This window comes from Protopterus annectens, chromosome 9.part0 (genome assembly GCF_019279795.1).
Source record: "Protopterus annectens isolate FY-2018-M chromosome 9.part0, PAN1.0, whole genome shotgun sequence".
Lineage (NCBI taxonomy): Eukaryota > Metazoa > Chordata > Ceratodontiformes > Protopteridae > Protopterus > Protopterus annectens.
The window spans coordinates 599,869,076-599,895,496 of record NC_056743.1 but is presented as its reverse complement, the minus strand read 5'-3'; the positions used below and the strand labels follow the sequence as shown (position 1 = coordinate 599,895,496).

At 41.8% G+C, this 26,421-nt stretch overlaps 1 protein-coding gene across 1 annotated transcript in view; it reads left to right on the top strand.

The window, feature by feature from the left end:
• DOCK5 (dedicator of cytokinesis 5) overlaps window positions 1-26,421 on the top strand; it is a gene marked incomplete in the record, with an annotated part of 3,482,443 nt that overhangs the window by 3,048,493 nt on the left and 407,529 nt on the right. The window contains 1 exon segment of the mRNA XM_044083155.1: window positions 2,885-3,026. Coding sequence (XP_043939090.1) covers window positions 2,885-3,026 — 142 coding nt within the window.

The window sequence follows — 26,421 nt, the reverse complement described above, 5'->3', positions numbered from 1 at the left end:
CCTTTTGGCCTCAACAGATTTGGTTCCCCTTCCTGTGGCCTCACTTGGTTAATAATCACTGGATTCAGGACCTCGTTCTGAATCTGCTGTTTCACCTGACAGGTATGATACATTGGACCTCCCAAATCTCAAGCTGACAGCTTGGTTGCTCCATTTCCACTAATAGCCATACAGTCTATGCTCTTGTCGCCTGTCTGCGAAATCTTGGTATCTGCCATTAAGCCATCTGCCGGGAAGCTTTATACTAGTAAATGGAAAAGATTTGTACACTGGGCTCTAAAGAATCAGATGGACCCCTTTTTCTGCCGCTGTTCTCATAGTATTTGTTTAACCAAGGAGCCAATTCTTCTACAGTGACAGTTCAGTTGAAAGCAATTTCTAACTTCCATGTTGGTTTTGATTTCTCATTCCTCGCCTCATAAACTTTGCAAGACCTTATTATGAGGCACACTTCTTTTAAGACCCCCATTTAAAGATCCTATTCCTCCTTGGGATATAAATCTGGCACTGCAGGCTCTTAGCTGTCTACCCGTTGAGCCTGTGCATGACTGTGTTCTTAAGTTCCTTTCTTGGAAAACCTTGTTTTTAGTGGCAATTATGTCTGCAGTAAGAATTTGCGAGCTTCAGGCCTTATCTGTGAAACCACCATATCTAATTTTTCATAAGGATAGGGTCACATTATGAATGAATGCATCTTTTTTGCCCAAACTAGTATTGGACTATAATATTAACCAGTCCACAAATTTACCATTTTTCTTTCCAAATTACACTAACAAGGGCGGATACTTGTTAGATGTTCAAAGGCAACTGCATTTTTATTTACATAGAACAGAGGACATCAGAACAATTGACCAGTTGTTTGTCTTCATTGTTGATGTGAAATGGGGTAAACCAGTGTCCAAAGTCACTCGAGCCAGATGGCTTATTGGCTGCATCCTCTTTGTTTACAGCAAATTGTATATCCCTTTAATAAAGAAAATATGTGCTCATTTAACCAGGTCTATAGCAACTTCCTCAGTGTTTCATTCTAGAGCTCCTATGGATAACCTATGTGCAGCAGCAACTTGAGCTTCCCCTCATATCTTTATCACTCATTACAAATTGGACTTAGCCTTCAGAAGTAGGGCATCATTTGGCTCAGTAGTGCTTAAGAATAGCCTTCCTTTAGTCCACCCTGGGATTTAGATATCTGGGGGACTATGTCCCAGTAGTTGAGGACAGAAGGAAAATTGACATCAGATAAAGAAGTTATGTACTTAACATAGAGTTTCATCTGTGTTGTCCATTTTCATTCTTCCTCACCTCCCCACCCACCAACCACCAGCCTTTTTTGTTGTCTGGAAGAGAGAGTGGATATAGCAGATAATAATCTGCTCCTAATATTGTACAGCTCCAGTGATAGCTTTACCTCTTTTGTGGCTTGCATTCTTACACCTGTCTGTATTAGGCTAATTTCCCTTTACTGTAGTCTGCAAACAAGATCGGAGGTAGTTGGGGTTGGTGCATTGTGGGTAAGGGAGAAGCTCGGGAGTTCAAAGCCACAAGCTTTTGCAGACGTCCGAATCAGATCCGAGGGCTCAGATCCGAACCCATCAGTTGAAGAAGAATGAAAATAGACAACACAGGTGGAACATTATGGTAAGTACATAACTTCTTTTTTTGTCATGTCTCTGACAGCTGGACATATGCTTGTTATTGTAAATAAAGAAACAAGACAAACTTTGCAAACTCTTAAAGTAGCTGATATGTCATCTTGTAAGTTTCAAAGCTCACATTTACATTCACTTTCATATGTGAACAGTAACATGAAGTGTAGCAATTTTCTTATGCAGTAGGTCGAGTGTGCTAATTGTCAGAAGCTGGCAAAACTGAGCTGTCTTTTTGGAAAGAAATGTTTGACCAGATGGTATACATACCATTTAGGCTGAGGTTATTATGATGCACCTAAAACTTAGTTATCCACTTGTTAATTTTTAATTAAATTATTAATTGTAGTATATTTTTACATTATTTATTTACAAGTTAAAAATTTGTCTTTACTTTGTACGTGTGAAAATAGTAATCATCATCATTATGATAATGCTGTCTTTAGTATGGTGGTGCAAAGGTGAGTTCAGTGGCCAGACTGGTTTTACAGTGGCAGGTCCACTTATTTTGATACCCAGAATTGCCTGGGTAAGAATTAAATTGGCGTGAAGTAATTTTGGCAAGCACAGATTTTCTGTAGTAATGTGCTGCAGTAATTAAAGTGCAAGCTCAGTGTAAGTAATCCCACACTGGTAACATCACATGTTAAGTTTAGATTTATGTTGACATTTTTTTCTGTTTTGCAGTAGTATACATTCAGAAGAATCAAACAGAAATTAAGCATAATTCAATATGCAAAGTTACCACCATCTTTGAAGATTAAATTTTATAGTAAATTGAGCACTGCCTGGTGAACACTGTGGGACATTATCCAAACATATGAAAGATTTTGAAATAGTTCAGTTTAATGCATGGTGCGACTGTCAGGAATCTTGTAAACTCGCATGCAGGAGTGAAGAGGAGGAAATGGACAGACCCCAAATTAATGGGTAGAAATTCTTTATTCTGGTTTGATTTTTAAACGCACGTGATGGTCATTTTTTCATGGTGCTAAAAAAATGAAAACCCTTGAAGTAGAATAGCTAAATCTGTTTCAAACTAGTACTTTTGTGATCCTGAAGTTTGCATGTTTCTTTTTAGTTTGGATTAAACAAAATACACTCTTGTTGGTAATAGACCGCTTCATTGTGTAATATTGTAAACATAATTTACTTATTAGAGTGTTATAGCTAAAGGGGAAGGGGGTGTGCAAGAGTATGTTCCCAGACTGAAGAATTTTTCTGTTGTGTCTCCATAGAATAAAGTCTTTATTTATCAAGGGAAGGAATATGAACGTTGGGAGGATTTCAACCTGAAGTTAATGACCCAGATTCCCAATGCAGTGAAAATGACAAGCACATCACCACCAGGAGAAGAAATGAAGTCGTCCTCAAAACAGTGTATCCTTCATTGATGAAATGGTTTAAAGACAATGGCAGAATCATTAAAACTAGCAGAATCGGGTGGATTTCAGTAGTTGTCTACTGGTATTTGTAAATGGATCACGGCACTGATAAATTAGTATTATTACAAAAGTAGAACTTGCTAATCCATTTTCTTTTTTCAGGAAGTTCACAGGAACATTCTGAGCTCCATTTAATATTTATGCTAATCAGATTTTAAAATGAAGCTTTACATTTTTGTATGCACTACTTTTTTCCTTTAGTTGTGTTAAATTGTTCATGATTCAGTTTCTGAGGCTAATTTTTTTCAGGGGCATTTATGTTGAGAATTCCTTCTCTGCTATCCTTATATATTACTCTGTTAAGCACTGAGGCCATCATACATTTCAGTAGTGCATTTTGAAGCATAACTAAGATGGGGCAAAGGGGCAGCTGTCCCTGGGTGCAAGATGTCAAGGGGCATTATTGGAAGATGGCCAATTTGAAGATAGTACATTCAGAAATGAATGCAGATAGTGCATTAGTGGTTAGAGCTGAAGCACTTCAGCACTGAGTGTGTGTTGATTAAACAGCTGCAAGTGCAGTTTAAAGTAATTTTTTTTTGAGTTGAGGTGCATAGGAAGGGACCTGGCTTTCTGGCATGCTCCTGAGATAAGGAGCACAAGCCAGATTGAAGAAAGCCCCCCCCCCCTTTTTTTTGACTGTTCAGCTGTTAGGACAAGGAATGTCAGCAGACACTATGAGCCAGCAGTGGCTGTGAGTACAAGCTGACCTATAGCACTAGGTGTAGTGTATATTCACACTGAAATAGTGCAAGTTTTGTACTAAAAGAGGCTCTCCGTTTGAATCCTCGACTGGGGTGCCTTCTGTGCAGAGTCTGCATGTCCTCTCTGTGGTCGCTTGTGTTTCCTCCGGGTGCTTCGATTTCCTCCCACATCCCAAAGACATGCTGTAGGTGGATTGGATACTCTAAATTGGCCCTAGGTGTAAGTGCGTGCGTGTGTGTGCTTTCTATGGAAGGTTCGGCACCGGGCTGGCAACTCGACACAGTAAAACTCCACTGCCAATCATGAGCGGACAGGTGATATGATGTGGCGACCCCTAACTGGGAAAAGCCGGAAGAAGAAGTGTGATGGGACTTGAGTCCTTCATTGTTATGAGTACTGTGACATCACTTAAAGCAGTGCTGCCTGGGGAAGCCACCATTTCACCTACTGTTCATCTTATCTGTAGCAAGTTTTGAACTATTAAAGATTTTCCTCCTGGCCATATTCTTGACTGGCCTGGCAGATACTAGGATCAGTAGACCTTCAAATCAATATGATTATAGTGTTCATTTTGCTCATGAAGGAGAATGGCCATTTTCTGCTCCATTATATTGTATGCTGTAGTTAAACGTCAGATACTGGCTTCAAGTTTCACAAAAGGACTACAGTGGTATGTTGATCATCATTCTTACTGCTGCATTAGTCTTTGCTATTTGGGTCGTATGCTGCCTAGGATACAACCACCAGCCAAATTCACAAAGCTCTGACTCCCTGTCACACCTACACCATGTCTGCTGATTGGCTAGCCCATCGGAGGGAAATTAGCAGTCAGGAGATAAATTCAGTACCTTCTTGCCACCTCAAGAGGAAACGGTTCTCTGGCTACACAGGAACACCAAATGACTTCAAGCCTAATTCTTGCTAGATAAGTAAATTAACAAAATTGGCTGTTTGGTAGTTTCATACCATAGAAAAGCACATATTCTGTATAAAAAAACAGGACTCCAAGCAAATAGTTATACCATAACCATAGAAAGGGTCCCACCACACCAGCTAAACAAGGAATTTTACTCAAGGATGTTTTTGGTACCAAGACAAGATGGTCCCTGGAGACCAATTCTAGATTTGTCCATGCTCAGCCTTTATCTCAAGGTTCCCACCTTCAGAATGCTCACCTTGCAGCTGCTGTTGCCCCTTATCCCCCACCAGGCCTTTATGGTATCCCTGGATATGACAGACGCCTACCTTCACCTTCCTATTCACCCCTGCTGCAGGAAATTCTATGCTTCTAAGTAGGTTCCTTGCATTTTCAATTTTCTGCAGGTGCTGCAGTAGCGTTCTCACCTCACCGTTAGACGTTGCCCGTTCAATTCTCAGTTAGAGCGTCTTCTGTGTGGCGACATGCGTAAATGGGCGTTCCTTCGCTGAAGGTTGTGCATTAGGCCCGGCAAGCCAGTAAGTAAAAATCTACTGCCAATCATTAGCGGACCGGAGTTCCGCTGTGGCGACCCCTAACAGGGAAAAGCCGAAAGACAAAAACAAACCTTTTGGGCTCTCCATAGCCCCTAGGGTGTTAACAAAGTGTCTAGCACCAGTGATTGCCCACTCCAGAAAACAGGGCATTCAGATATACCCATATCTAGACGACCTGTTAATACTTCACCAGGACCTTCACACCCTGCAACATCACATACCCCTGGTTACCAGAACCCTGGCAGACCTAGAGTTCACTGTGAACCACGCCAAGCCCCACCTGACCCCTGCAAAAGACCTAGTCTTGCTAGGGTGAAGGATCAGAACCAACAAGATGGCAGCCTTCATCACCTGCAAGAAGGTAAAAGACCTCGCTCTTTACCTCCAGCATCTTCTCTCTCTTCAAACACTTTCAGCCTGAGAATTCCTGAGATGCATCCTTGACACCAGTGCTCCCTCTGGCAAAGCTGCATATGACACTGATTGCCCAGCAGGGCAAGGCTCTTTATTCACCCCTCACCAACCAAGCAACTAAGCAGCTCACCGTACTATTCAGGCATGACCAAAGGGCAACTTCAGGTGCACGCTCCAGTCCAGCTGGTGAATCTGGGTATCCTGAGGCAGTGTTACAACTGCCTCATGTACACAGACAACCCTCTCCTCCTACCACAAAACACTAACATATGCGAGAGATGCAATTATACAGCCAAACTGGAAGCTAAGCTGTCTCCACCCAAGACGGGAACAGACAGCCAAGAGGAGAGGGTTAACACTTGCACCACAACTCCATCCACACACAGACCTACTAAAACAGCACTGGCAAAAAATACACATAAATACACAAAATCATACTCGGAAGCTCTAAATAAAAGCCTGCAAAAGCATCAGAGACCTCCAAAGCAGACACCCAAACAACCTGCACTTCCCATCACAAACCAGACAACACATAAAACACAAAATCAGTGTGCCGCACAATCACAGCCCTTAAGGCGAAATAACATATCTAACACACTAGTAATAGGTAACTGTATAGTTAGGCAGACTGACGTCCCACTCACTAGGCTGGATAAGCAGAAGGTTACTGTTAGCTGCTGTCGGAAGCCAGAATCTGCTACATAACACAAACACTCAGGTCACTCCAGAACAAGTACAAATATGACTCTTGTCATTGTTCATGTTGGTGTGAATGACCTGAGACATACCTCCCTGGACTACATGAAAAGAGACATTGAAGAGCTCTCTGATCATGTAGCCCAGGCTGGTATAACCCTGACCCCGAGTAGCATCCTGCCCTCACCAAGAATGATACCTCAGTATAAAGAAAAAAATATCCATTTCAACAGTTGGCTAAGCTTCTGGTGTCATTCAAAGGGGATCCAGTGTTTGTCAGCCTGGGACGACATGCTCGACAAGCCACGTTGCTTCGCAAGAGACGGCTTGCACCTGTCACCCCTAGGCTTTCGAATACTGGCCAAGGCTCTTGCTGCCCCCATAGTGCCTTTTTTTAGGCAAGGCTCAAAAGTCAAACCCACCTCTGTCAACAGCACAATTAACAAAAAACTGAGGGTTATGCTACTCAACTCCAGGAGTTTAAATCTCAAAATGCACACGCTCAAAGCACTCCTCAGTATGGAGGATGTTGACATCTGTGCAGTAACTGAAACCTGGTTCAAGGCTCCAAAGAGCACCCCAGCACTACCGGGCTACAACTCATACCACATGTTTCAGCCACAGAACATGGCCGAAACACGAAAGGAGGGGTTGTATCCATATTCATCAAGGATACCTACACCTCCAGGTTAGTGGCGCAGCATGATACCTCTAAGATCATCCATGTGCAACTAACATCGGGCAAATCTGCAATGCAAATTGTGGCCTGCTACAGATCACCCTCCATGACCCAAAGCCACCACTCCACCTTTTTGGAGACACTGGAAAACATGAAGGTCCTACCAAACACCCTGATATTGGGCGATTTCAATTGCCCTACCATTCACTCGGAATGCTACTCGAATATAAATTCCCAGGCCCAGCGCTTCCTGGAGTTCATCAACTCAAACGCTCTGGATCAGCTGGTAAACTCCACTACCAGAGGTGAAAACATATTGGACCTGGTCATCACCAACATGGGTGACAGGTGTTCCACACCGGAGGTCAACCCGTCTCTGGTTAGATCAGACCATAAACTAATCACTCTGGATGTCTACACCCCACCACCACCACCCTCAACTAAGGAAACCACAGTAAAAAACTTTTCTAAAGCAAACTTCACCTTTCTTAAGACAGATGTGGTAAGTTTCACAGCCCCCACACTAAAGGATAACGTTGCCCAAGATGCAGAAACCTTTACAAATGCACACTATGAGCACCTACAAGGATGCATGGATCATGCCATCCCTAGCAAAACCAAGACTCGCTCTTCTAAGAGAAGGAAACCAGTTTGGTAGACCCCTGCAGTAAACAGGCTATACAAAAGAAGGAGAAAACTAGTTTAAGAAAAAAAGCAAATCCCAAGAAGGAAAGACATCCCTGATCAGTATCAGTAAGAAACTGAGGTCCCTCCTTTAATCATCCAAGGCTAACTTCGAAAGAAAAATAGCCAAGGAGATAACCACAAAGCCTTCTTTAGCTATGTTAAGAATCTAAGTGGCAACTCGCAGATATGCACTGAACTAGTGCAATAGCATAAAATATACTGAATCTACTGATATTGCCAGCATCCTGGCAGACAGATTCAGTGCAAACTTCACCCCCCTCTCACCTCCAAAAGGGCCCACAACAGTACTGGAAAAGTGTATAGTGTCCCAAAAATCACAGACGCACAGGTGAAAACAGCCCTTTCAAAAGCCAAACACACAGCGTCGATGGGACCAGATGGTGTCCCAGGCTGCGTCTTGCACGAATTACAGAACAAACTAACCCCCCACCTAAACACGCTGTTCAACCTCAGCCTCTCTCCATAGGCTGTGTGCCCATAGAATGGCGCACAACAACTGTTATTCCTCTCCACAAAGGAGGGGCCACAACTGACTCTGGTAACTATCTCCTCATAAGCCTGACTAGCCTGGTCTGCAAGGCTATGGAGCACATCATCATGGAACTCATTAACAAAGACATTGGGAACCTCCAAACACTTGACCCGACCCAGTTCGGCTTTGTTAAGGGCAGATCATGCCTACTAAACCTGGTTGACTTCTTCGAGACAGTCACCAAGGCCATCGACGAGGGAAAGGTGGTTCACACAGCCTACCTTGACCTCGCCAAGGCTTTCGACACCATTCCCCACTCGGGTATTACAGAAAAACTCACCAATCTGAACATAAACCCCTATGTCACGAGATGGGTTGCCAACCGACTTACAGACAGAACTCACATGGTAAGAATAACTGGCTCCAGGTCCAACTCTAAACCAGTCACAAGTGGTGTCCCGCAAGGCTCGGTCCTGGGACCCCTACTGTTCGGCATATACTTCTCAGAAATACAGGCAAACACAGGAGGACTATGGCTAACCAGGTTCGCCAATGACTGCAAACTGGGAGCCATAACTGACTCTCAGGTTGACACGGACATCCTCCAAAAGAGCCTTACTGAGACGGACACCTGGTGTCAAAGTCATGGGCTCAAACTAAATGCCAAAAAATGCATAGTCATCCCGTTTGGGAAAAACAAAACACCCATGAATCACCACATAGGTGGCAGCCCCCTTAGTACAGTAGAGGTAATAAGAGATCTGGGGACCCAGGTAGATAGTCATCTCTCATTTGACAATTATATTGCCAAAGTAGTTAGGAAATCCTTCTATGTGGCCCATCTAATCACTAAAGGGTTCGCATCTAGAAATAGAGGTTATAGTGCCCCCCTACTCGTCACTCATTAGACCCATCATAGAGTACAATGCCCCATTTGGGATGTACCTGACAAGACACTTCCAACAGCTGGAAAGACCACAAAAGTACCTGACCAAGAGGATTACTGGTCTCAAACATATGTCCTATGCAGCCCGACTGAAAAAACTCCGGCTGTACTCAGTGGCATATCGCTTACTCAGATGTGATCTCGCCTGACTTGCTAAGCCATGTCCAACTCAGAATTGATGGACATGCTCCACCTAAAGAAATCCAAGTCACTGCGAGCCACGCGCTCTAGTGAGCTAAACCTCGCCACAACAATAAATAGAACATGCTGGAGGGATAGATTCCTGTCACAGAGACTCCCCATGCTTTGGAACAAAATTAAATTCCAAATTACATCAGGCAGAGCCCCTCACTAACACATTTCAAGAGAAACCTTGACGAATGGATGGGTAACAGAAAATACACCCCTGGGATCACTTCATTGGCTCTGCTTGACAAAGGATCAGTTAATCAATGAGGCAGCGAAAGCCGACACACACTGGCTAGGCTTATAAATGCCCTTGGGCAGATAGCCTAGTACCTATCTAAGAGGAAGATCCAGTGGGTACTAAAGACTCTGAATCAACATTCCCATCCTCTGGATGTCTCCCTCCCCTTACTACCATGCCTGAAAAAAAAGAGTTGGAATGGTGAATTACAGCCATAAATCTCAACCAGGGCATGCCCTTGCAGTAACCTCCACCCTCACAGCAAACCTTCACAGATGCTTCACACCTGGGTTGGAGGGCAGTTTTACCACACCAGCCAAACTATGCAAAGTACAGGGAGAGTGGTCTCTGCTAAGGCAAAGGGATCACATCGACATCAAAGAGATGAAGGACCTTTACTTAGCACTACAGGTCTTCCAACCAGCCCTTCTACCAGGGACCTTGAAAGTAGTCACAGACCGTATAACTGTCTTGTGGCACATAAACAAGCAGGGTGACAGGGTCTTACTTTCTTTGCAGCCTAGCCATACAGATTTGGTCTCTTGCCTCATCTCTGCAAATCCACCTTCAAACAGTTTACATTCCTTCAGCAGGGAATGCTATGGCAGACACTCTCAGCAGTACTTCTGCACCCTCTCACGAATGGATGCTTCACAGAGAGGTGTTCCTAGATCTTGTACACAAGTGGGGTATTCCTCAGGCAGATCTGTTTGCCTTCTCCCAGAACAGGCAGATGCCTCTGTTTTGAATGAGGGATCCACATCCCCAGGCCTGGAAAGTGGACGCTTTCTCTTTCTCTTGGGAGGATGGCCTAATGGTTGGGAGGGTAGCCTAATGGTTAAGGTGCTTAATGTCTTAGAAGTGGTTAAGAAAGACATCCGAGGTGGGCCTTGGGAAGATACTATCGAATATAAAGAATTGCTATGGCAACTTCAGTTGGAATCGTACAATCAACCAGGCCTTAATAATATTGTGTCCATTGCCCCAGTATTGAAATTGAGGGCAGCTAAGTTGAGAGTGGGATGTCATTTTTAAATCAAATGGCCAGGCTATAAAAGTCTATTTAGTTGTCTTTCTTTCCCTTTTGATTATTGGCTAACTAGATCTTATTTATTTTTAGTAATAATATTCATTAGATTATGATTCACGTATTTTAATAAGAAATATAATAAGTGGTAAGCAGTATATGAGGAACCTAGCAAGGATAGATGTTATTATTTTAACTTTCAACGTCAAAGTTAGTTGTTCATGTAATAGTTTTATATGAACACTAGAGGGAGTATGAGGATAATTAAATTTGGTAAGATGAAGGCAGTTTTTTAACATTTTTTAACATTTTTTAATATGTTTTTTTAATAATTATCTTTGTTGTATATTGTGAAGGGTTTTATTAAGTTGGAATTTTATATTAAGGAGATTGTTATTTATAGAGTGATTTAATATAGATTTATTTGTATTTGTTTTGTTAGAAAGTATGAGCTTTTAATATTAGTTAATAATGTAAGGTTTAGCAAGCTTAAATCTGAATGAAGTAACCCAAGTGTGATTAATTAATTGTTTAATTAAATTAATTGATTGTGTATTTAAAAGCAAGGATGTATTGGGTTAGATGTATTGCATCTGAAGAAGTGTCTCAAACGAAAATGCAGGTGTGTAGACATAGCGTTTGTGCTTTGAACTGTTTTGGATCTATTTTTTGTGTTCCAGTCGGTATAGTGACATTAAATCTATTTACCAGCAAGGTCTGTGTTGCCTTCCTCCTCTGGTGCTTGTGGATTTAGTGAGTACTTGTTTGGTGCTAGCCTCCTTTTTTCTGCTTGTTTGGTTTTGTTATGGAGGTGGAGGAGGGCTCAACAGCACCTATCGAAGGTGACTTTCGGCTGGATACAGATGCCAAATTGGACAAACTATCGGTACAGCTAACCCAGCTACTTGAACTTATGGCAAGAGACAATAGCGTCATGCAGAGTTCACCCTCGGCGTTTCCGCCGAACCAGGAAGCTCTCCCAAGGAGGGAGAGGCGGCGTTGTAGGCAGCGGACTAACAGCCAGTCGGAGGGTGAAGGAGTTTCTGGTGAGAGACCAATTTTCGGGTCCGGAACAGTTGATATTAATGAATTTGGCAAAGGAGTACCTTCTTGCTTTAGGTCTTTGCAAAATGAAGACCTGAACTCAGCGCCTAATCAGCGAACGGATGTTCTAAACGGAGCGAGACCAAAGCAGAATGTTCAAGGCGCTAGAGGGTTCAGTGAAGTGGTAACGAACAGTAAACAACCAGGTACTGGCCAAAAAGACATTTATAACATGCAGATGGACTTTAATTCCGTTTTAAAAGCACAATATTGTTTTAATGTGAAAAATCTGCCTAATAACAAAGATGTTGAATTTAATTGTACTTTTAAACAAAATATGGATTATTTTGACGAAATGTTGTTTAAATTCAAAAATTTGGAGCTAGAGAATGCTTACCTTAAGGAATGTATAAGTTTAAATATTGTCCCGAAAGGGTTAAGGGTATGCAAGTACCCTAATAAGGTGTAAGTAGGGTCTGATTTTCATCAGGAACTTTTGAATATTTTTAATAATTGTGGTCTTGATATTTTAAAAGCTATAGTGAAGGAGAATTCAAGGGAGATGGAGGGACTTAACTTGAAGCTTGAGGAATTGAATAAAGCTATTGTTAATGACCTTCTTTTTTCAATGGATGAAAACCGGAAGAAATATCAGACAATGTTGAAAAATATTGAGAGAAGTTTAGCCAATGTTTTTGAAAGAAAATGTAAAAAGTTAGGGAGGGATATGGAGGAATACAAACAAAAAATAAATTATCCCAACCCAAGAGGTGCTTATAATAATAGTAATAATAAAAAAATTAATTTTCAGACTAATCATGAGATAGTGTTTGATGAAATGGAACAAGGACAGGACAATATAGTATTGAGTGATGAACAGGAGTTTCCTGCACTAAGAAGGTCTGAGCGAATTAGGAATTACCACCAAAGGAATTTCCAAAAAAACTTTCAGGAGGGGGGGGGGGTCAAAACAACGTACCCAGTACAGGAACTACAACCGGAACAACCAGAAGTGGTAGTTGAGAAGGAAGATGGGGCAAAAGATGGGTTACAGAATTGTTTGTTGAAGAAGGAAGGAATAGTTTGTAAAATGAATGGTTATAATATATATAATTATAGTGCCCTGGAGGTGAATGAAGTTTTTTTCCGGCTCTTTATGAAGGGCTTGAAATTTGTACCTAACAAAAAAGCGGATATAAGTAAAGTTTTGATTGATTTAAAATTGTTTATCCGGAAGAAGAATCTTGAACTTATGTTTCAGGGGCAGGAGGGAAATCATATAGGAATTGGTGTTAATAATTTAAGAAAAAGAAGTATTTATAACCCCCCGATCAACCAGCAGTTAAAAAATTTTGAAAATTTAATGGAGAAAAAAATCAGAAATGAATTATCAAATAGAAGGGTAACCCCTAACCTTACAAAAGATGAAAATAAGTTACTGCAACAACTAGCAGGAGATAAGAACATTAGGATTTCAAAACCAGATAAGGGTGGGGGTATGGTCATGATGGACCAGATATATTATGAATCAAAAATGTTGGAATTATTGGAGAATGAAGATAGATATTGCAGGTGCTCTCTGAATGAGATCAATATAGGCAACCAAAAAGTGGGGGTGGTGCTTAATGACCTGCTTTTGGAGGGATCCATTGATGTCAATACTTTTAGATTTTTGTCTGTGGATAGACCAAAAGTACCTGTTATATTTGGAGTGCCGAAGGTCCATAAAAATATTTCTAACCCACCCATGAGACCGATTGTTGCCTCTGAAGGTTCAGTGACAGCCCCTATTGCTAAATGGTTGGACGTAAAGCTTAAAGAAATCTTGAAGGAAGGGCCAGGTATAGTTAAGGATTCCTGGGACCTCTTAAGGAACTTGAAAGAGGAGCTTTTTGATGAAAATATAATATTTATAACCTTAGATATAATAGATTTATTTTCGTCCACACCCCACAAGGAAGGTATGGAATTATTTGAGGAAGCCTTGGTTGAGTATGGAAAATTCTCTCAAAATGACTTTCGTTTGATCCTGACACTGATGGATTTAGTTTTAGCTAATAATTTCATACACTATGAAGGTGAGTTCTTTAGGCAGATCCAGGGAGTAGCTATGGGTGCACGTTGTGCACCCACTTATGCTAATATTATCCTGGATATATGGGAGCAGAAGTTTGTTCTAAATTCCAGGTTTAATAAGTGCTGGAAATTATATAAGCGCTACCTGGATGATATATGTCTGCTATGGGTTGGTTCTGAGACTGATTTTTCAGCCTTCCTTGATTATTTATCTGGTACTACCAGTTTTCTTTCCTTCACCTTCAATAAGAATAAAGAATGTCTGCAATATCTAGACATCTATGTAGGGAAGGAGGATGGGAAGTTCTTCTCAAAGGTCTATAGAAAAGATAACTATTCTAATTCCTATTTGGCCTATTCTAGTGCCCATCCACACCATCATAAAAAAGGAATAATAAAGGGGCAGTATGTGAGGGGTAGCAGAATGTCTTCTAGAAATAAAGACTTTAAAGAAGAATGTGAGAAATTGCATATTATGTTTTTAGAGAGAGGCTACCCCGAGGCCCTAATAACGGAAGTGGAAAATGAGGTGGTGTGTGGTAGACAACAAAAATATTACCCAATCTTAGGGATGGATGAACAAATTAAGGGAATGCGACAGGTAGATGAGTTTGATGGTTCAAGTAATTTTGTTATGGACTATAATGGTGAAGCAAAATTTATTTTTAATTTAATAAAAACCGAATGGCAGAAGTTTGGTGAGTTGTCAGATCTGAATTGCCTTTTTGAACATTCATTGGAATGTACTTATAGGAAGGGTAAGAATTTGAAAAATTACTTTGAGACAAAGGGGAGGGGGCAAACTAGAAAAAAGGGCAGAATAGGAACATTTAAATGTGGAAGCTGCCCACAATGCCCTTATATATATGCTCGAGATGCAGTTCATATCCAGAGTAGGGACATATTTGTTAGGAGTACTGAATATGCAAATTGCCACACAAGTGAAATTATTTATTTGAGCATTTGCAAAAAATGTCAAGCTTTCTATGTGGGAAAATCCGAACGTAAATTGAAAAATCGGATTTATGAGCATTATTATGACATTAGAACAGGTTGTACCAATAATGCCCTGTTTCGACATAAAATGAAATGTTTGGAGGCAGAGTTTTATTTTTATGTCTTAGAAGTGGTTAAGAAAGACATCCGAGGTGGGCCTTGGGAAGATACTATCGAATATAAAGAATTGCTATGGCAACTTCAGTTGGAATCGTACAATCAACCAGGCCTTAATAATATTGTGTCCCTTGCCCCAGTATTGAAATTGAGGGCAGCTAAGTTGTGAGTGGGATGTCATTTTTAAATCAAATGGCCAGGCTATAAAAGTGTATTTAGTTGTCTTTCTTTCCCTTTTGATTATTGGCTAACTAGATCTTATTTATTTTTAGTAATAATATTCATTAGATTATGATTCACATATTTTAATAAGAAATATAATAAGTGGTAAGCAGTATATGAGGAACCTAGCAAGGATAGATGTTATTATTTTAACTTTCAACATGTCAAAGTTAGTTGTTCGTGTAATAGTTTTATATGAACACTAGAGGGAGTATGAGGATAATTAAATTTGGTAAGATGAAGGCAGTTTTTTAACATTTTTTAACATTTTTTAATATGTTTTTTTTTAATAATTATCTTTGTTGTATATTGTGAAGGGTTTTATTAAGTTGGAATTTTATATTAAGGAGATTGTTATTTATAGAGTGATTTAATATAGATTTATTTGTATTTGTTTTGTTAGAAAGTATGAGCTTTTAATATTAGTTAATAATGTAAGGTTTAGCAAGCTTAAATCTGAATGAAGTAACCCAAGTGTGATTAATTAATTGTTTAATTAAATTAATTGATTGTGTATTTAAAAGCAAGGATGTATTGGGTGAGATGTATTGCATCTGAAGAAGTGTCTCAAACGAAAACGCAGGTGTGTAGACATAGCGTTTGTGCTTTGAACTGTTTTGGATCTATTTTTTGTGTTCCAGTCGGTATAGTGACATTAAATCTATTTTCCAGCAAGGTCTGTGTTGCCTTCCTCCTCTGGTGCTTGTGGATTTAGTAGATCTTGTACACAAGTGGGGTATTCCTCAGGCAGATCTGTTTGCCTTCTCCCAGAACAGGCAGATGCCTCTGTTTTGAATGAGGGATCCACATCCCCAGGCCTGGAAAGTGGACGCTTTCTCTTTCTCTTGGGAGGATGGCCTAATGGTTGGGAGGGTAGCCTAATGGTTAAGGTGCTTGCCTTGCAAGCACAAGGTGCAGAGTTTGAGTCTCACAAGGGATAATTGGCTAGGCTTAAAATGGCTCGCAAGGGCAGTTAGCTTAGTACTAATCTATGAACCTATGCATCTTTATGCTTTCCCCCCTTTACACTGATTCAGAAGATGCTCCTGAAGATTCAAAGGGACAAACCAAAAATCCTGCAGGTGACTCCCTTCTGGCCAAGACAGCATTGGTTTCCCCTTCTTCGTCTGCTAGCCAAGGGCAATCACCACAGGTTACTCCACCATATAGACCTACTCACACAAGACAGGGGGTCCCTAATACACCCTCAGGTGAGGAATCTCAAGCTCACTTTATGGGGGATAGGGTTCTGATCCCCTTCAGGCACATATTCTCAGAGGACATGCTCAATTTCTCCTGGTACTGGGTTTCCTGGGCTCCTGCAGGACATTATGTGGCAAAATTGAAAAGATTCTCTAGGTGGTATCATAAGAAAAAACGGGACCCTTTACTCACTCCTGTACCCATGTTCCTTTTTTACTTGTGTGAGCTTCTCCACTCAGGACTAACATACTCTTCTGTTAAGGTCCACTTGTCTGCCATTTCCTTGTCTTCCTTTGGTACCTCCTCTGGTATCCATATTAGAGGTTAAGCTCTTTTTAAAAGGGGTCCTCCATATCAGACCCCCCCCCCCTGCAAACCAATACCTCCTACATGGGGCCTGAATTTTGTCCTGGAAAAACTCACTGTACTTCCTTTTGAGCCAGCCCACTCTTCTTCACTGGAGCTGTGTACCTGGAAAACAGTACTACTGGTGGCCTTCACATCTGCCAGGAGGGTATCTGAAATTCAAGCCCTGCTGGCCATCCCTCCTTATCTCATCTTCTATAAAGGCAGGGTCTCCCTCCTTCATGCCTAAGGTCGTTAATGAGCTATCCTTGAATTAGACCATTAACCTTTCCTGTCTTCTTTCCTCTACCTCAAAATTCCTCTGAAAGAACTCTACATTCCCTAGATATCCACAGACAACTCTGGTATTATCTGGACAAGACCAAACCCATTAGATTGTCTGACCATCTATTTGCCTCCTTTCACCCAAGGGCCTTGGGGAGGGCAGTTTCTAAATAGGCCATCTCTTAATGGCTATCTAAGGCTATCTCTGCATGCTGCTACTTTCATGGCAAAACCCTACCTGAAAGTGTGAGGGCTCATTCCACTAGGACAGCTGCCTCCTTCAAGAGGGTAGACTACGCTTCTGTCCTAGAAGCTGCTACCTGGTCATCAGTCAATACCTTTACCAGACATTACAAACTAGATTTGGCTTCTAGGGCCAGAAGCAGTTTTGCTAGGTCTATTCTACATGACCGAATAGACCAGGGACCTCATCCCTCCTTCTAGACTCATACCTAAAGCTTTGGTACTCTCCCCACAGTATTCAATACTGCAACATGAGTATAGGACATAGAATCTTCTTCTTTCGGCTTTTCCCAGTTAGGGATCGCCACAGTGGTTCACCTGTCCGCTCATGATTTGCAGTGGAGTTTCACAGTGTCGAGTTGCCATCCCGGCACCCAACCTTCTACAGAAGGCACACACATGCACACACTCATTCCTAGGGCCAATTTAGAGTGTCCAGTCCACCTACAGCATGTCTTTGGGATGTGGGAGGAAACCGGAGCACCTGGAGGACACCCACGCAACCACAGGGAGGACATACAGACTCCGCACAGAAGGCACCCCAGCCAAGAATTGAACCGGAGAACCTCTTGCTGTGAGGCAGCAATGCTAACCGCTGCACCACTGCGGCTACCCAATAGAATGACATAGATTAGTTGTGTAAAAACTTGCCATAACCTTAGATGTCCTCCTCTTCCATGTTGCAGTATTCAGTCCCACCCTCCTTACCCCCTCTTTACCTGTTTAGTTACCTGAGGGGACAGATTTCTCTCCGTCAACCAAACCTTAGCATCAGGCATATGCCTCCATGAGGCACCCTTTGGCCTGGTATTACATGCGAGTATGACAAGCTTCCTCCTCCTCCTTCATTGCTTCCAGGGGTACAACTGTATGTGGCAGTCCATTCTGAAGTGGGTACATGCAGATGTCACCTTTATAGCCAGCGTCAGTTTATGGCTCTGAGATTAAACGTCACATGTACCCCTGCTCCTAAGATTTTGGTATACTGGCCGGATGTCCGGTGCTGCAGCCAGCAACCTCCCTACAGTAATGAATACTGCAACATGGAAGAGAAGGGCATCTAAGGTTATAGTAAATTTTTACACAACTATTCTTTTGACAGCTTCTGACCAGCAGTCAGGCTTCTTCCCTGGTGTCAACATGGTTACGTTGGTCCTGCTGGCTTTTGTACTGCCATACCTAAAAAGAAAAAGCAACACAGTAAATAGTCCCTGCTGCTACCATGGGCTCAGACTGTGTCTGCGCCATTGGTATGTAATTGTAGTTTATAACTGTTGTTCCTCAGACCACTCATTTATTTGTCCAAGTTCCTGTCCTGTGGTTTCTGCAGTCACCATAGACTGGGAGTCAGATAGATCCTCTGTGGCTTTTCAAATGTCTGATTTGGGCATGGCAGAACTTATCCTTCAGATCTGGGAGATGCTGTTGGGGGGGGGGTTCTTCTTAGATGGCATGGGGAAATGACTTCTTGCCAGGGGTAGAGTGCATCCCAGAGCTGGTTTTCTTCTAGGAAGGACCCTATGGTAGACATTGCTCCTCAAAGGACATGGTGTCTGCTCATAAAGATGATTTCCTTACCTTCATCAGTAGACTGTTGCAGGTGGTTAACCCTAAAACTCAGAAATCCTTAACAGAATGTAATCTCAATAAAGAAATTCTTGAGGAAAATTTGTCAGAGGATTCTGATATTGACAGAGACAGAGGGCTTCTTCTCCTGGAGAGTCTTTGGAGGAGTTTTCCCTTTCTGAAAATATTTCCAGGATGAAGGATGTATTTTTGTGGGGACCAGTGGATTTTCCTCTTGAACTGAGGATATGATAATGTGTGTTGCAAGTGGATGTCCACATACTTAACCTATCCATCCTGTTTTGCCAGCCTTAGAGGAGGTATTAAATGCTGCCTGTAGTAACCCCCTCAGCCTTCAATCTTCCAAAAGGTTGATAGACTTTATAAAGTACCTTAAGCTAACACATTCTTGTTTTCTAATTTAAGATCTGATCCAGCAGCCACTTCAACCTCTTCACCAGCTGGAAACAGATTGTCAATACTAATGCTTCTCACACTGATTAACATTTAACTTCAGCTCTCCCAATGTGAAAAAAAGAAACTGAAAGACAAGGGCCAGGAACTCAGTCACATTTAGTAAATTCTGTTACTGACCAGTAAGTACACTGCCTGGATGCGAGCTAAAAAGCTACTAAGAAAACCTGAAAGAAAATCGGCTAGAAAAAGTGGAGAGAAAACACTGGCTGGGAAGAATCCTGTAGCTGTTCAGCAAAAAGCAGTTCAAGTTTTAGCTTAGGTAAGAGACATGGCCTCCAGTAATGTCGAGAAAAAAAATGAATCGGTTGTGCTCAGATCTGATTAAAACAAATGAAACCCTGAATGAGTATATTAACTCAAATAACAAAAGGCTGGAAAATGGAAGAAGTTTTAAACAGATCCTTCAGATGACCCGATAAAGCTACAAAAATCAGTCAAAATGAAGAAAAGACTGGCCGAGTATGAGACTGTTAAAGAAGAGATGCTTCAAAAAATGGTACAGTTAGAGGACAGAGCATATAGGGAAATTAGAGATTTTCTGCTATACCAGAGAAACTAGAAGGAACAGACAGTATTCATTTTATGAAGGCATAATAAGCAACTGGACTGGTATTCCACAGCATGAGCTGTTAATTGAAAGGGCAGACCATGTGTATGCTCCACATGTGACCATGAGAAAGCAACCAAGATCTGTATTAGTAAAGATGCAAACCTACCAACAGAAAAAGTTTATCATGACAAAACTGTGGCAAAAGATCAAAGTATTAAAAGTTGGAGACAGTGAAGTGTTTCTGGAGAAGTGATGGTTCAAGTTTACACCAGATAGAAGAGAAACTTTTTTTCCAGGATCAAGGAATGTGGAGAGGCAGGTGTGTGATTGAAGCTGCTGTGTCCAGGTGTCTTCAGAATGTTTCTTTCCTAGAGGAACAAAGTCATTTTGAGGCAGAATAGACTAAGGAGGAAATATCTTTTTTTTTTTATTTTATTTTTTTTTCAATTTGTTTTTTGGGGCAGAGCACTGATCTCTCCATGGATCCTTTTCACACTCAGCCTGGCAGTGGTTTCTATTTAAGTGACCTGTTCAGAGTCGTACAGTCAGGCAGTTAAGGCTGAGGGAATACAAAATACAATAAAAATGTGTAAAATACAATATAAATACAAATGTTTGTCAATAAAAAGTGAGCCTTCAAGCAGAACGGGTCTCCTCTTCTTGTTCTTCTGATAAAGCACACAGAGAAACTTTGCCAGTCACTATTCCAGAGGAAAATGCTTGAGAAATGAGAAAAGAACAGAAGCTTACTAGTAGAATTAGGAGTTCCATGGAACTGAAGCAGAATCTGGAGTTGGAGATGAACAGGATGAAGACCAGCATATGGAAATTAGAGTGAATAAATGTGAGACTGCAAAACATCATTCACATTCGTGAAATACAACTTTATAAGAAAAAGTAGAAAGATTTAACTTTTTTGACTTTGTTAAACTTATGGGAACTGAAAAGCATTTGCTTCACTTCATGTCATTAATGTTTTGGATGGATAGTGATGGGAGGGGAAGAGGAAGGACAAAGATAACTGTAAGTAAAACAATTTGTTCTTAACAGTATTTCTAAGAAACTTATCACAATGCAAACTGCATGTTTTACGGTAAAGTATTTAGTTCTTGTATGTGATAAAGATACTAAAGTAAACAGATGGCTTTTTTCCCTCTTTCTGTTATTCTTTATTTTTTTAAAGAAATGTAGATATTACAATCCAAAAAGAACAAAAAAAAAAGGCTAGACAAAAGCATGTTTAAGTTAATAGGGTGTAATCTTGGGTTGTTGAGATGGTGGATTGGGTACTAAAGTACACAAATCATAGTATATGTAGAGCAGGCATGTCTTCTAATACTTTTGCATATGTGAATGTCTGGATTAAGACCTTTGGCTTAGTCTAATAAGTTTTATGTGGAAACAAGTAAATAAGAGAGCAATGAATATAATAAAAATAATTCCTTTATCGATAAATGTTTCAACTTGTCTTTAGAAGCTTGTAGCTGAGGAATATAGTTTTTATTTTATGTTTCTGTGGAGAAAAGCTGATAATAGTGCAATAAAAAGTATGAACACTGGATGTTCTTCATCTCACATTGCTGCAGTCCTTACATATGGGTAATCCGCTGTCCTCGGTCGGCCCGAATACCAAAGTATTAGGCTGACGTCGGTCATGGGCGCTCAGATCTGACATCAGAGCGTCAGGGTATTAAAGCGCATGACCGACGTCATATCCTCAGTCTTTTTTGCCGCATGGTCCGATGCAGAAGCAGCGTTTGCAAGTGCCGTTCGGCGTTCTGAAATTTTCGTATTCTGAGTTTCAGACCGAAACCAAGTTGGGCTAAGTACCCCGTTGGGGAATATTTTCGTTTTTTCTTGCCTCAGTTAATTCCGGATGTCAGAAAAAGTGAATAATTGTATTTCTTGTGGGAAACAGATACCGCATAGGGATTACCACTCTCTTTGTATTCCTTGTTTGGGACCTGAGCACGACGTAGTCGGGTGTCGCTTTTGTGCTAGGTTTAATAAGCGCACCATTAAACGTAGGTTAGATTGCGCTAGGCTTGTCTTCGGTAAGCGGTGTAATTATAATATGCCGTCGGATCCTCCGACGCCCGCTACCGGGAAGAAGCGCAAAGACAAATCTTTAAAGTCCAGACAAGATGAGTCATCCGTTCCGGACGCCGGCTCTTTAGAAACTACGGTGGAATCTGTGGATCCAGCCGAGGTTTCAGTTGAGTCTCAGGGGGAAGCTTTAATTTTGCAGGATGTGGCCTCTCAGGAGTCAGGTCAGGCTGAGGGGGCCTCTCAGGTTGCTGTTCTCCCTTCCTTGCCTAAGGTGGTTAGGCCTTCTCCTTCTGTTTCTAAGGCTCCTTCTAAAGGCAGGCCTGGTTTGCCTTCCACGGGTGTCAATCCTAGTTCTGCGGGTTCTGTGCCTAAAAAACACATGCTTAAAATGGCAGAAGATTTAATTTCTTTAATCAGAGGTTCTATGCCCCCTCCTGATAAGAGGCCTAGGGTGGAGCCAGAGGTGGAAAGTTTAGAGCAGGCTTCAGATTACTCAGAGTCTTCGGCTGAAGACATTCAGGATTTTCCTCCTTATTCTGATTCAGACGCAGAGGATTCCACTCCTTCTGCTTCTCCTCCAGAGGATTTTTCTTTTTCAGAAACCCTGCATTCCATGAGGGAACATTTTAAATGGGAAGGTCAGGATTTCTCAGATTGCCGAAAGAGGCTTAGGGAATTTTTGTTTTTACCACAACATAGGCCCTTGGCTATACCTCCTGTTTTGGATGTTGTTCAAGACGTTTTCTCCGAGGCTTCCCTTAATCCAGACTCTCTGCCTCCTGCGCCAGTTAAGCCAGACAGGTATTACAGAGTACCTGAGGCTCATAAATATCTGTATAAGAGTCCAAGGGCTGACCCAGAAACTATTAGCCAGGGACCTAAGGGTGCCAGGGCTTCTGTTGTAAAGAATCCAGTTCCTATTGATAAAGATGCTAGAGCTTTGGATAGATGGGGTAAGAAAGTGTATACCTCTTCCACTTTAGCAATGAGGGCTTTGAATTGCCAGTTTCATATGTTGAAGTATCAGAATTTTCTTCTTACTCAACTAAAATCTAAAGTGGATGCTTTGGCAGAGGGCATAGAGTGTAAAGAATTACAGGATTTGGTACATGCCTCTGAACAGGTGGGTAAGCATTCTTTGCAGTGTGGTTTCGATGCTTTACAGGCTTCTGCCAGGGTGGCTGCCACTGGTTCAGTTATTCGCAGGCACGCCTGGCTTAAGGATCAGAATTTGTCAGAGCATGTTAAAACTAGAATTTTGGATGCTCCTTTGCAGTCTGAAGTTTTGTTTGGTTCTCCTGTGGAATCTGTCTTGAAGAAAATGGAAGACAAGGCTAAGTCTATGCAGACTGTTAAAGATTTTTTGCAGGTGCAGCCTCCTAAGTTTAGCAGGAATTGGCCTACTAAGGGATGGGCTTATCCTTCTTCTGATTCACAGTCTAGGGGTAGATCTAGACGTGGTAGGGGCAGAGCTCAGAGTACTTTCAGGCCTAGGACGTGGAGTTCACCTGCACAATCTACAGGTGAGGGCAGGGGCCAGTCCTTTCGTAAACAGGCCCAATGACCTGCATTTTCAGCTGCCAGATTCTTCCTGTCTGGCAGCTCCTTTGGGAGGAAAGTTGGCACTCTTCAAGCAAAACTGGCTTTTAGTCACCCAGGACAAATGGGTGTTGGACATTATAGACCGAGGCTACAAGTTTTATTTCCATACATTGCCTCCTTTCAAAGGCATGCCAGACGCTCCTCCTCAGCAAAGGGTAGAGGCTCACAAGCAGATTTCTTTACCTCTTCAAATGAGGGCTATACAGCAGGTCCCTCTGTCAGAAGTGGGCCTAGGATTTTATTCTCGCCTGTTTCTAGTACCAAAGAAAGGAAACACTTGGAGACCGATTTTGGATTTATCTATTCTCAACACATACCTAGACATTCCAAAATTCAAAATGTTGACGTTGCAACAACTTCTACCTGTGTTGGGCAAAGATCACTGGATGGTAACTCTGGATCTCAAAGAGGCTTATCTTCATGTTCCTATCAGGCCCAGTTGCAGGAGGTACCTGCGTTTTGGCTGGGACTTTACATTATCAGTTCTCTGCATTGCCCTTTGGCTTATCTACTGCGCCCAGGGTGTTCACAAAGGTTCTGGCTCCAGTGATAGCCTTCTTACGGTTAAAAGGAATACAGATTTATCCTTATTTGGCCGATTGCCTGATTCTTGCTCAAGACAAGTACGAACTTCTTCATCATCTACAGTATGTGATGGCAGTGTTAAGGTGCCTAGGGTATTCTGTGAACGAAACAAAGTCCAGTCTAGTACCCTCTCAGGAAATGTGCTTTCTGGGTGTGAGACTGAATACAGCTTCACAGATGGCCTTTTGACCCCGGACAAGCAAAAGAACCTTACTCTTTACTTCCATCAATTGTCTCTACGGTCCAGGCTGACTGCAAGGACAGTCCTTCAAGCCTTGGGGTTCATGGCATCTTGTATTCTGGTGCTTCCCAATGCCAAACTGCATATGAGGAAGCTACAATGGTATCTCAAAATGTATGGACACAACACTGCCAAGATCTGGACACTGTCATTCAAATAATACCTTGCATTCAAAAGGAATTTTTGTGGTGGGCTCAGGAATGTCATCTAAACAAGGGACTCTCTGTGACCCGACCAGAGGCGAGTCAGATTTTAACGACAGATGCCTCGGACAAGGCTTGGGGAGCACACCTCAATGGAAAATGGGTGCAAGACACGTGGCCTGCCAGACTTCAACATTTACATATCAACTTGAAGGAGATGTTAGCAGTCCAATTTGCATTAATGGCTTTCAAGGATTTACTTCACCCAGGGCAAGTGTTGATTCTAACAGACAACACAACTGTCATGTGGTACATCAACAAGCAAGGGGAACCCATTCGTACCCTCTTTGCAGGCAAGCAATGATTTTGTGGGAGACTGCTCTCAGTTTACACCTCAATCTTCAGGCAAGATTTCTACCAGGAGCACAGAACTCCTTAGCAGATGTTTTGAGCAGACAGATAGTGGATCCCCACGAGTGGAAATTGGATCCTCATGTATTTCGAAAATTGACAGTGATATGGGGAACTCCAGACATAGATCTGTTCGCTTCTCCACTAAATTTCCAGTTGCCAAAGTTTTGCACAAAATGTTTCATCCCACAGCTTGGAAAGTGGATGCTCTATCATTCATTTGGAGCAATCTTCACGCCTATGCCTTTCCGCCTCTGCCTCTCCTCCCAGGGTACTCTTGAAGGTCAGACAAGACAAGCCCTCCATGATACTAATAGCTCCAGATTGGCCTCGACAGCACTGGTACCCTCTGCTGAGGAGTTTAGTACGGGAGCCTCCATGGCCTTTGCCTTCGATTCCGCACCTTTGTCACAGGAGGGCAATCATTTCCTCAATGTCAGGATTCAGTCCCTGCATCTAACAGCCTGGCGTATTCTGTTCTAGAACCTGGAGGGTCGCAGCTTCCACAACAAGTTTTGAATGTTATTTTGGAGGCCAGAAGGCCTAGTACAAGGAAAGTTTATGCTGATAAATGGAGGAGATTTTTAATTTGGAGCAAAACAAAGGGCTTTGATGTTTCCAGGCCTGATTTAAGTGTTTCTCTTCAATATCTTACAGAATTATTAGACAAAGGTTTGTCTTTCTCCTCTATAAAAGTTCATGCTGCAGCCATTTCTGCTCACTATGACTGTGACCCTCCATTATTCTCTCATCCTTTGTTTAAGCAATTTCTTAGAGGGGCAAAGAACATAAGACCCCACGTAGAGCTCGTACTCCTGTCTGGATCTCAATTTGGTGTTGGAAAACGTTACTTTGCCTCCTTTTGAACCTGCAGCTACTCCTGAGTTAGAGTTTTTGCCTTGGAAGACTGCTTTTTTGTTGGCCATTACGCCTGCTAGAAGGGTTTCTGAATTACAGGCTCTTATGGCAGTTGAACCCTTCCTAATTTTTCATAAGGATAGGGTATCTCTGCATACTAATCCTACTTTTATGCCTAAAGTGGTTTCAAATGTGGCCTTGAACCAATCAATTCATTTGCCTACTTTTTATGCAGATCCCCAAAATAAAGGGGAGAAAATTTTGCACACTTTGGATACTCACAGGCAGTTGCGTTATTATTTGAGCAGGACTAAAGGGTTCAGACAGTCTCAGCAGTTGTTTGTTTCTTTTGCTTTAGGTTCTCAGGGGAAACCTGTTTCAAAACAAACTATTTCTAAGTGGATTGGCTTTTGTATTGCTTTTTGTTGTTCTCATCATGGTAAGGAGATTCCGGCTGGAATCAGACCTCACTCCACTAGGGCTACTGCCACTTCTACAGCTTTTTTAAGGGGAGTAGCTACTAAAGACATTTTGGAAGCAGCTACTTGGAGTTCAGTGCATACTTTTTCTAAACATTACCACCTTCCTCTTTATTCCAAATCTAGGGCTGGATTTGCCACTGCAATCTTACAGGGCATTTTGGCAGCTCCCAATGCTTTATGATTTTGCCAGCCTCCCTTTACCTCTGCTTTGGGATTCTACCCATATGTAAGGACTGCAGCAATGTGAGATGAACATAGTACAGTTTTGTACCTACCATAAATGTAGAT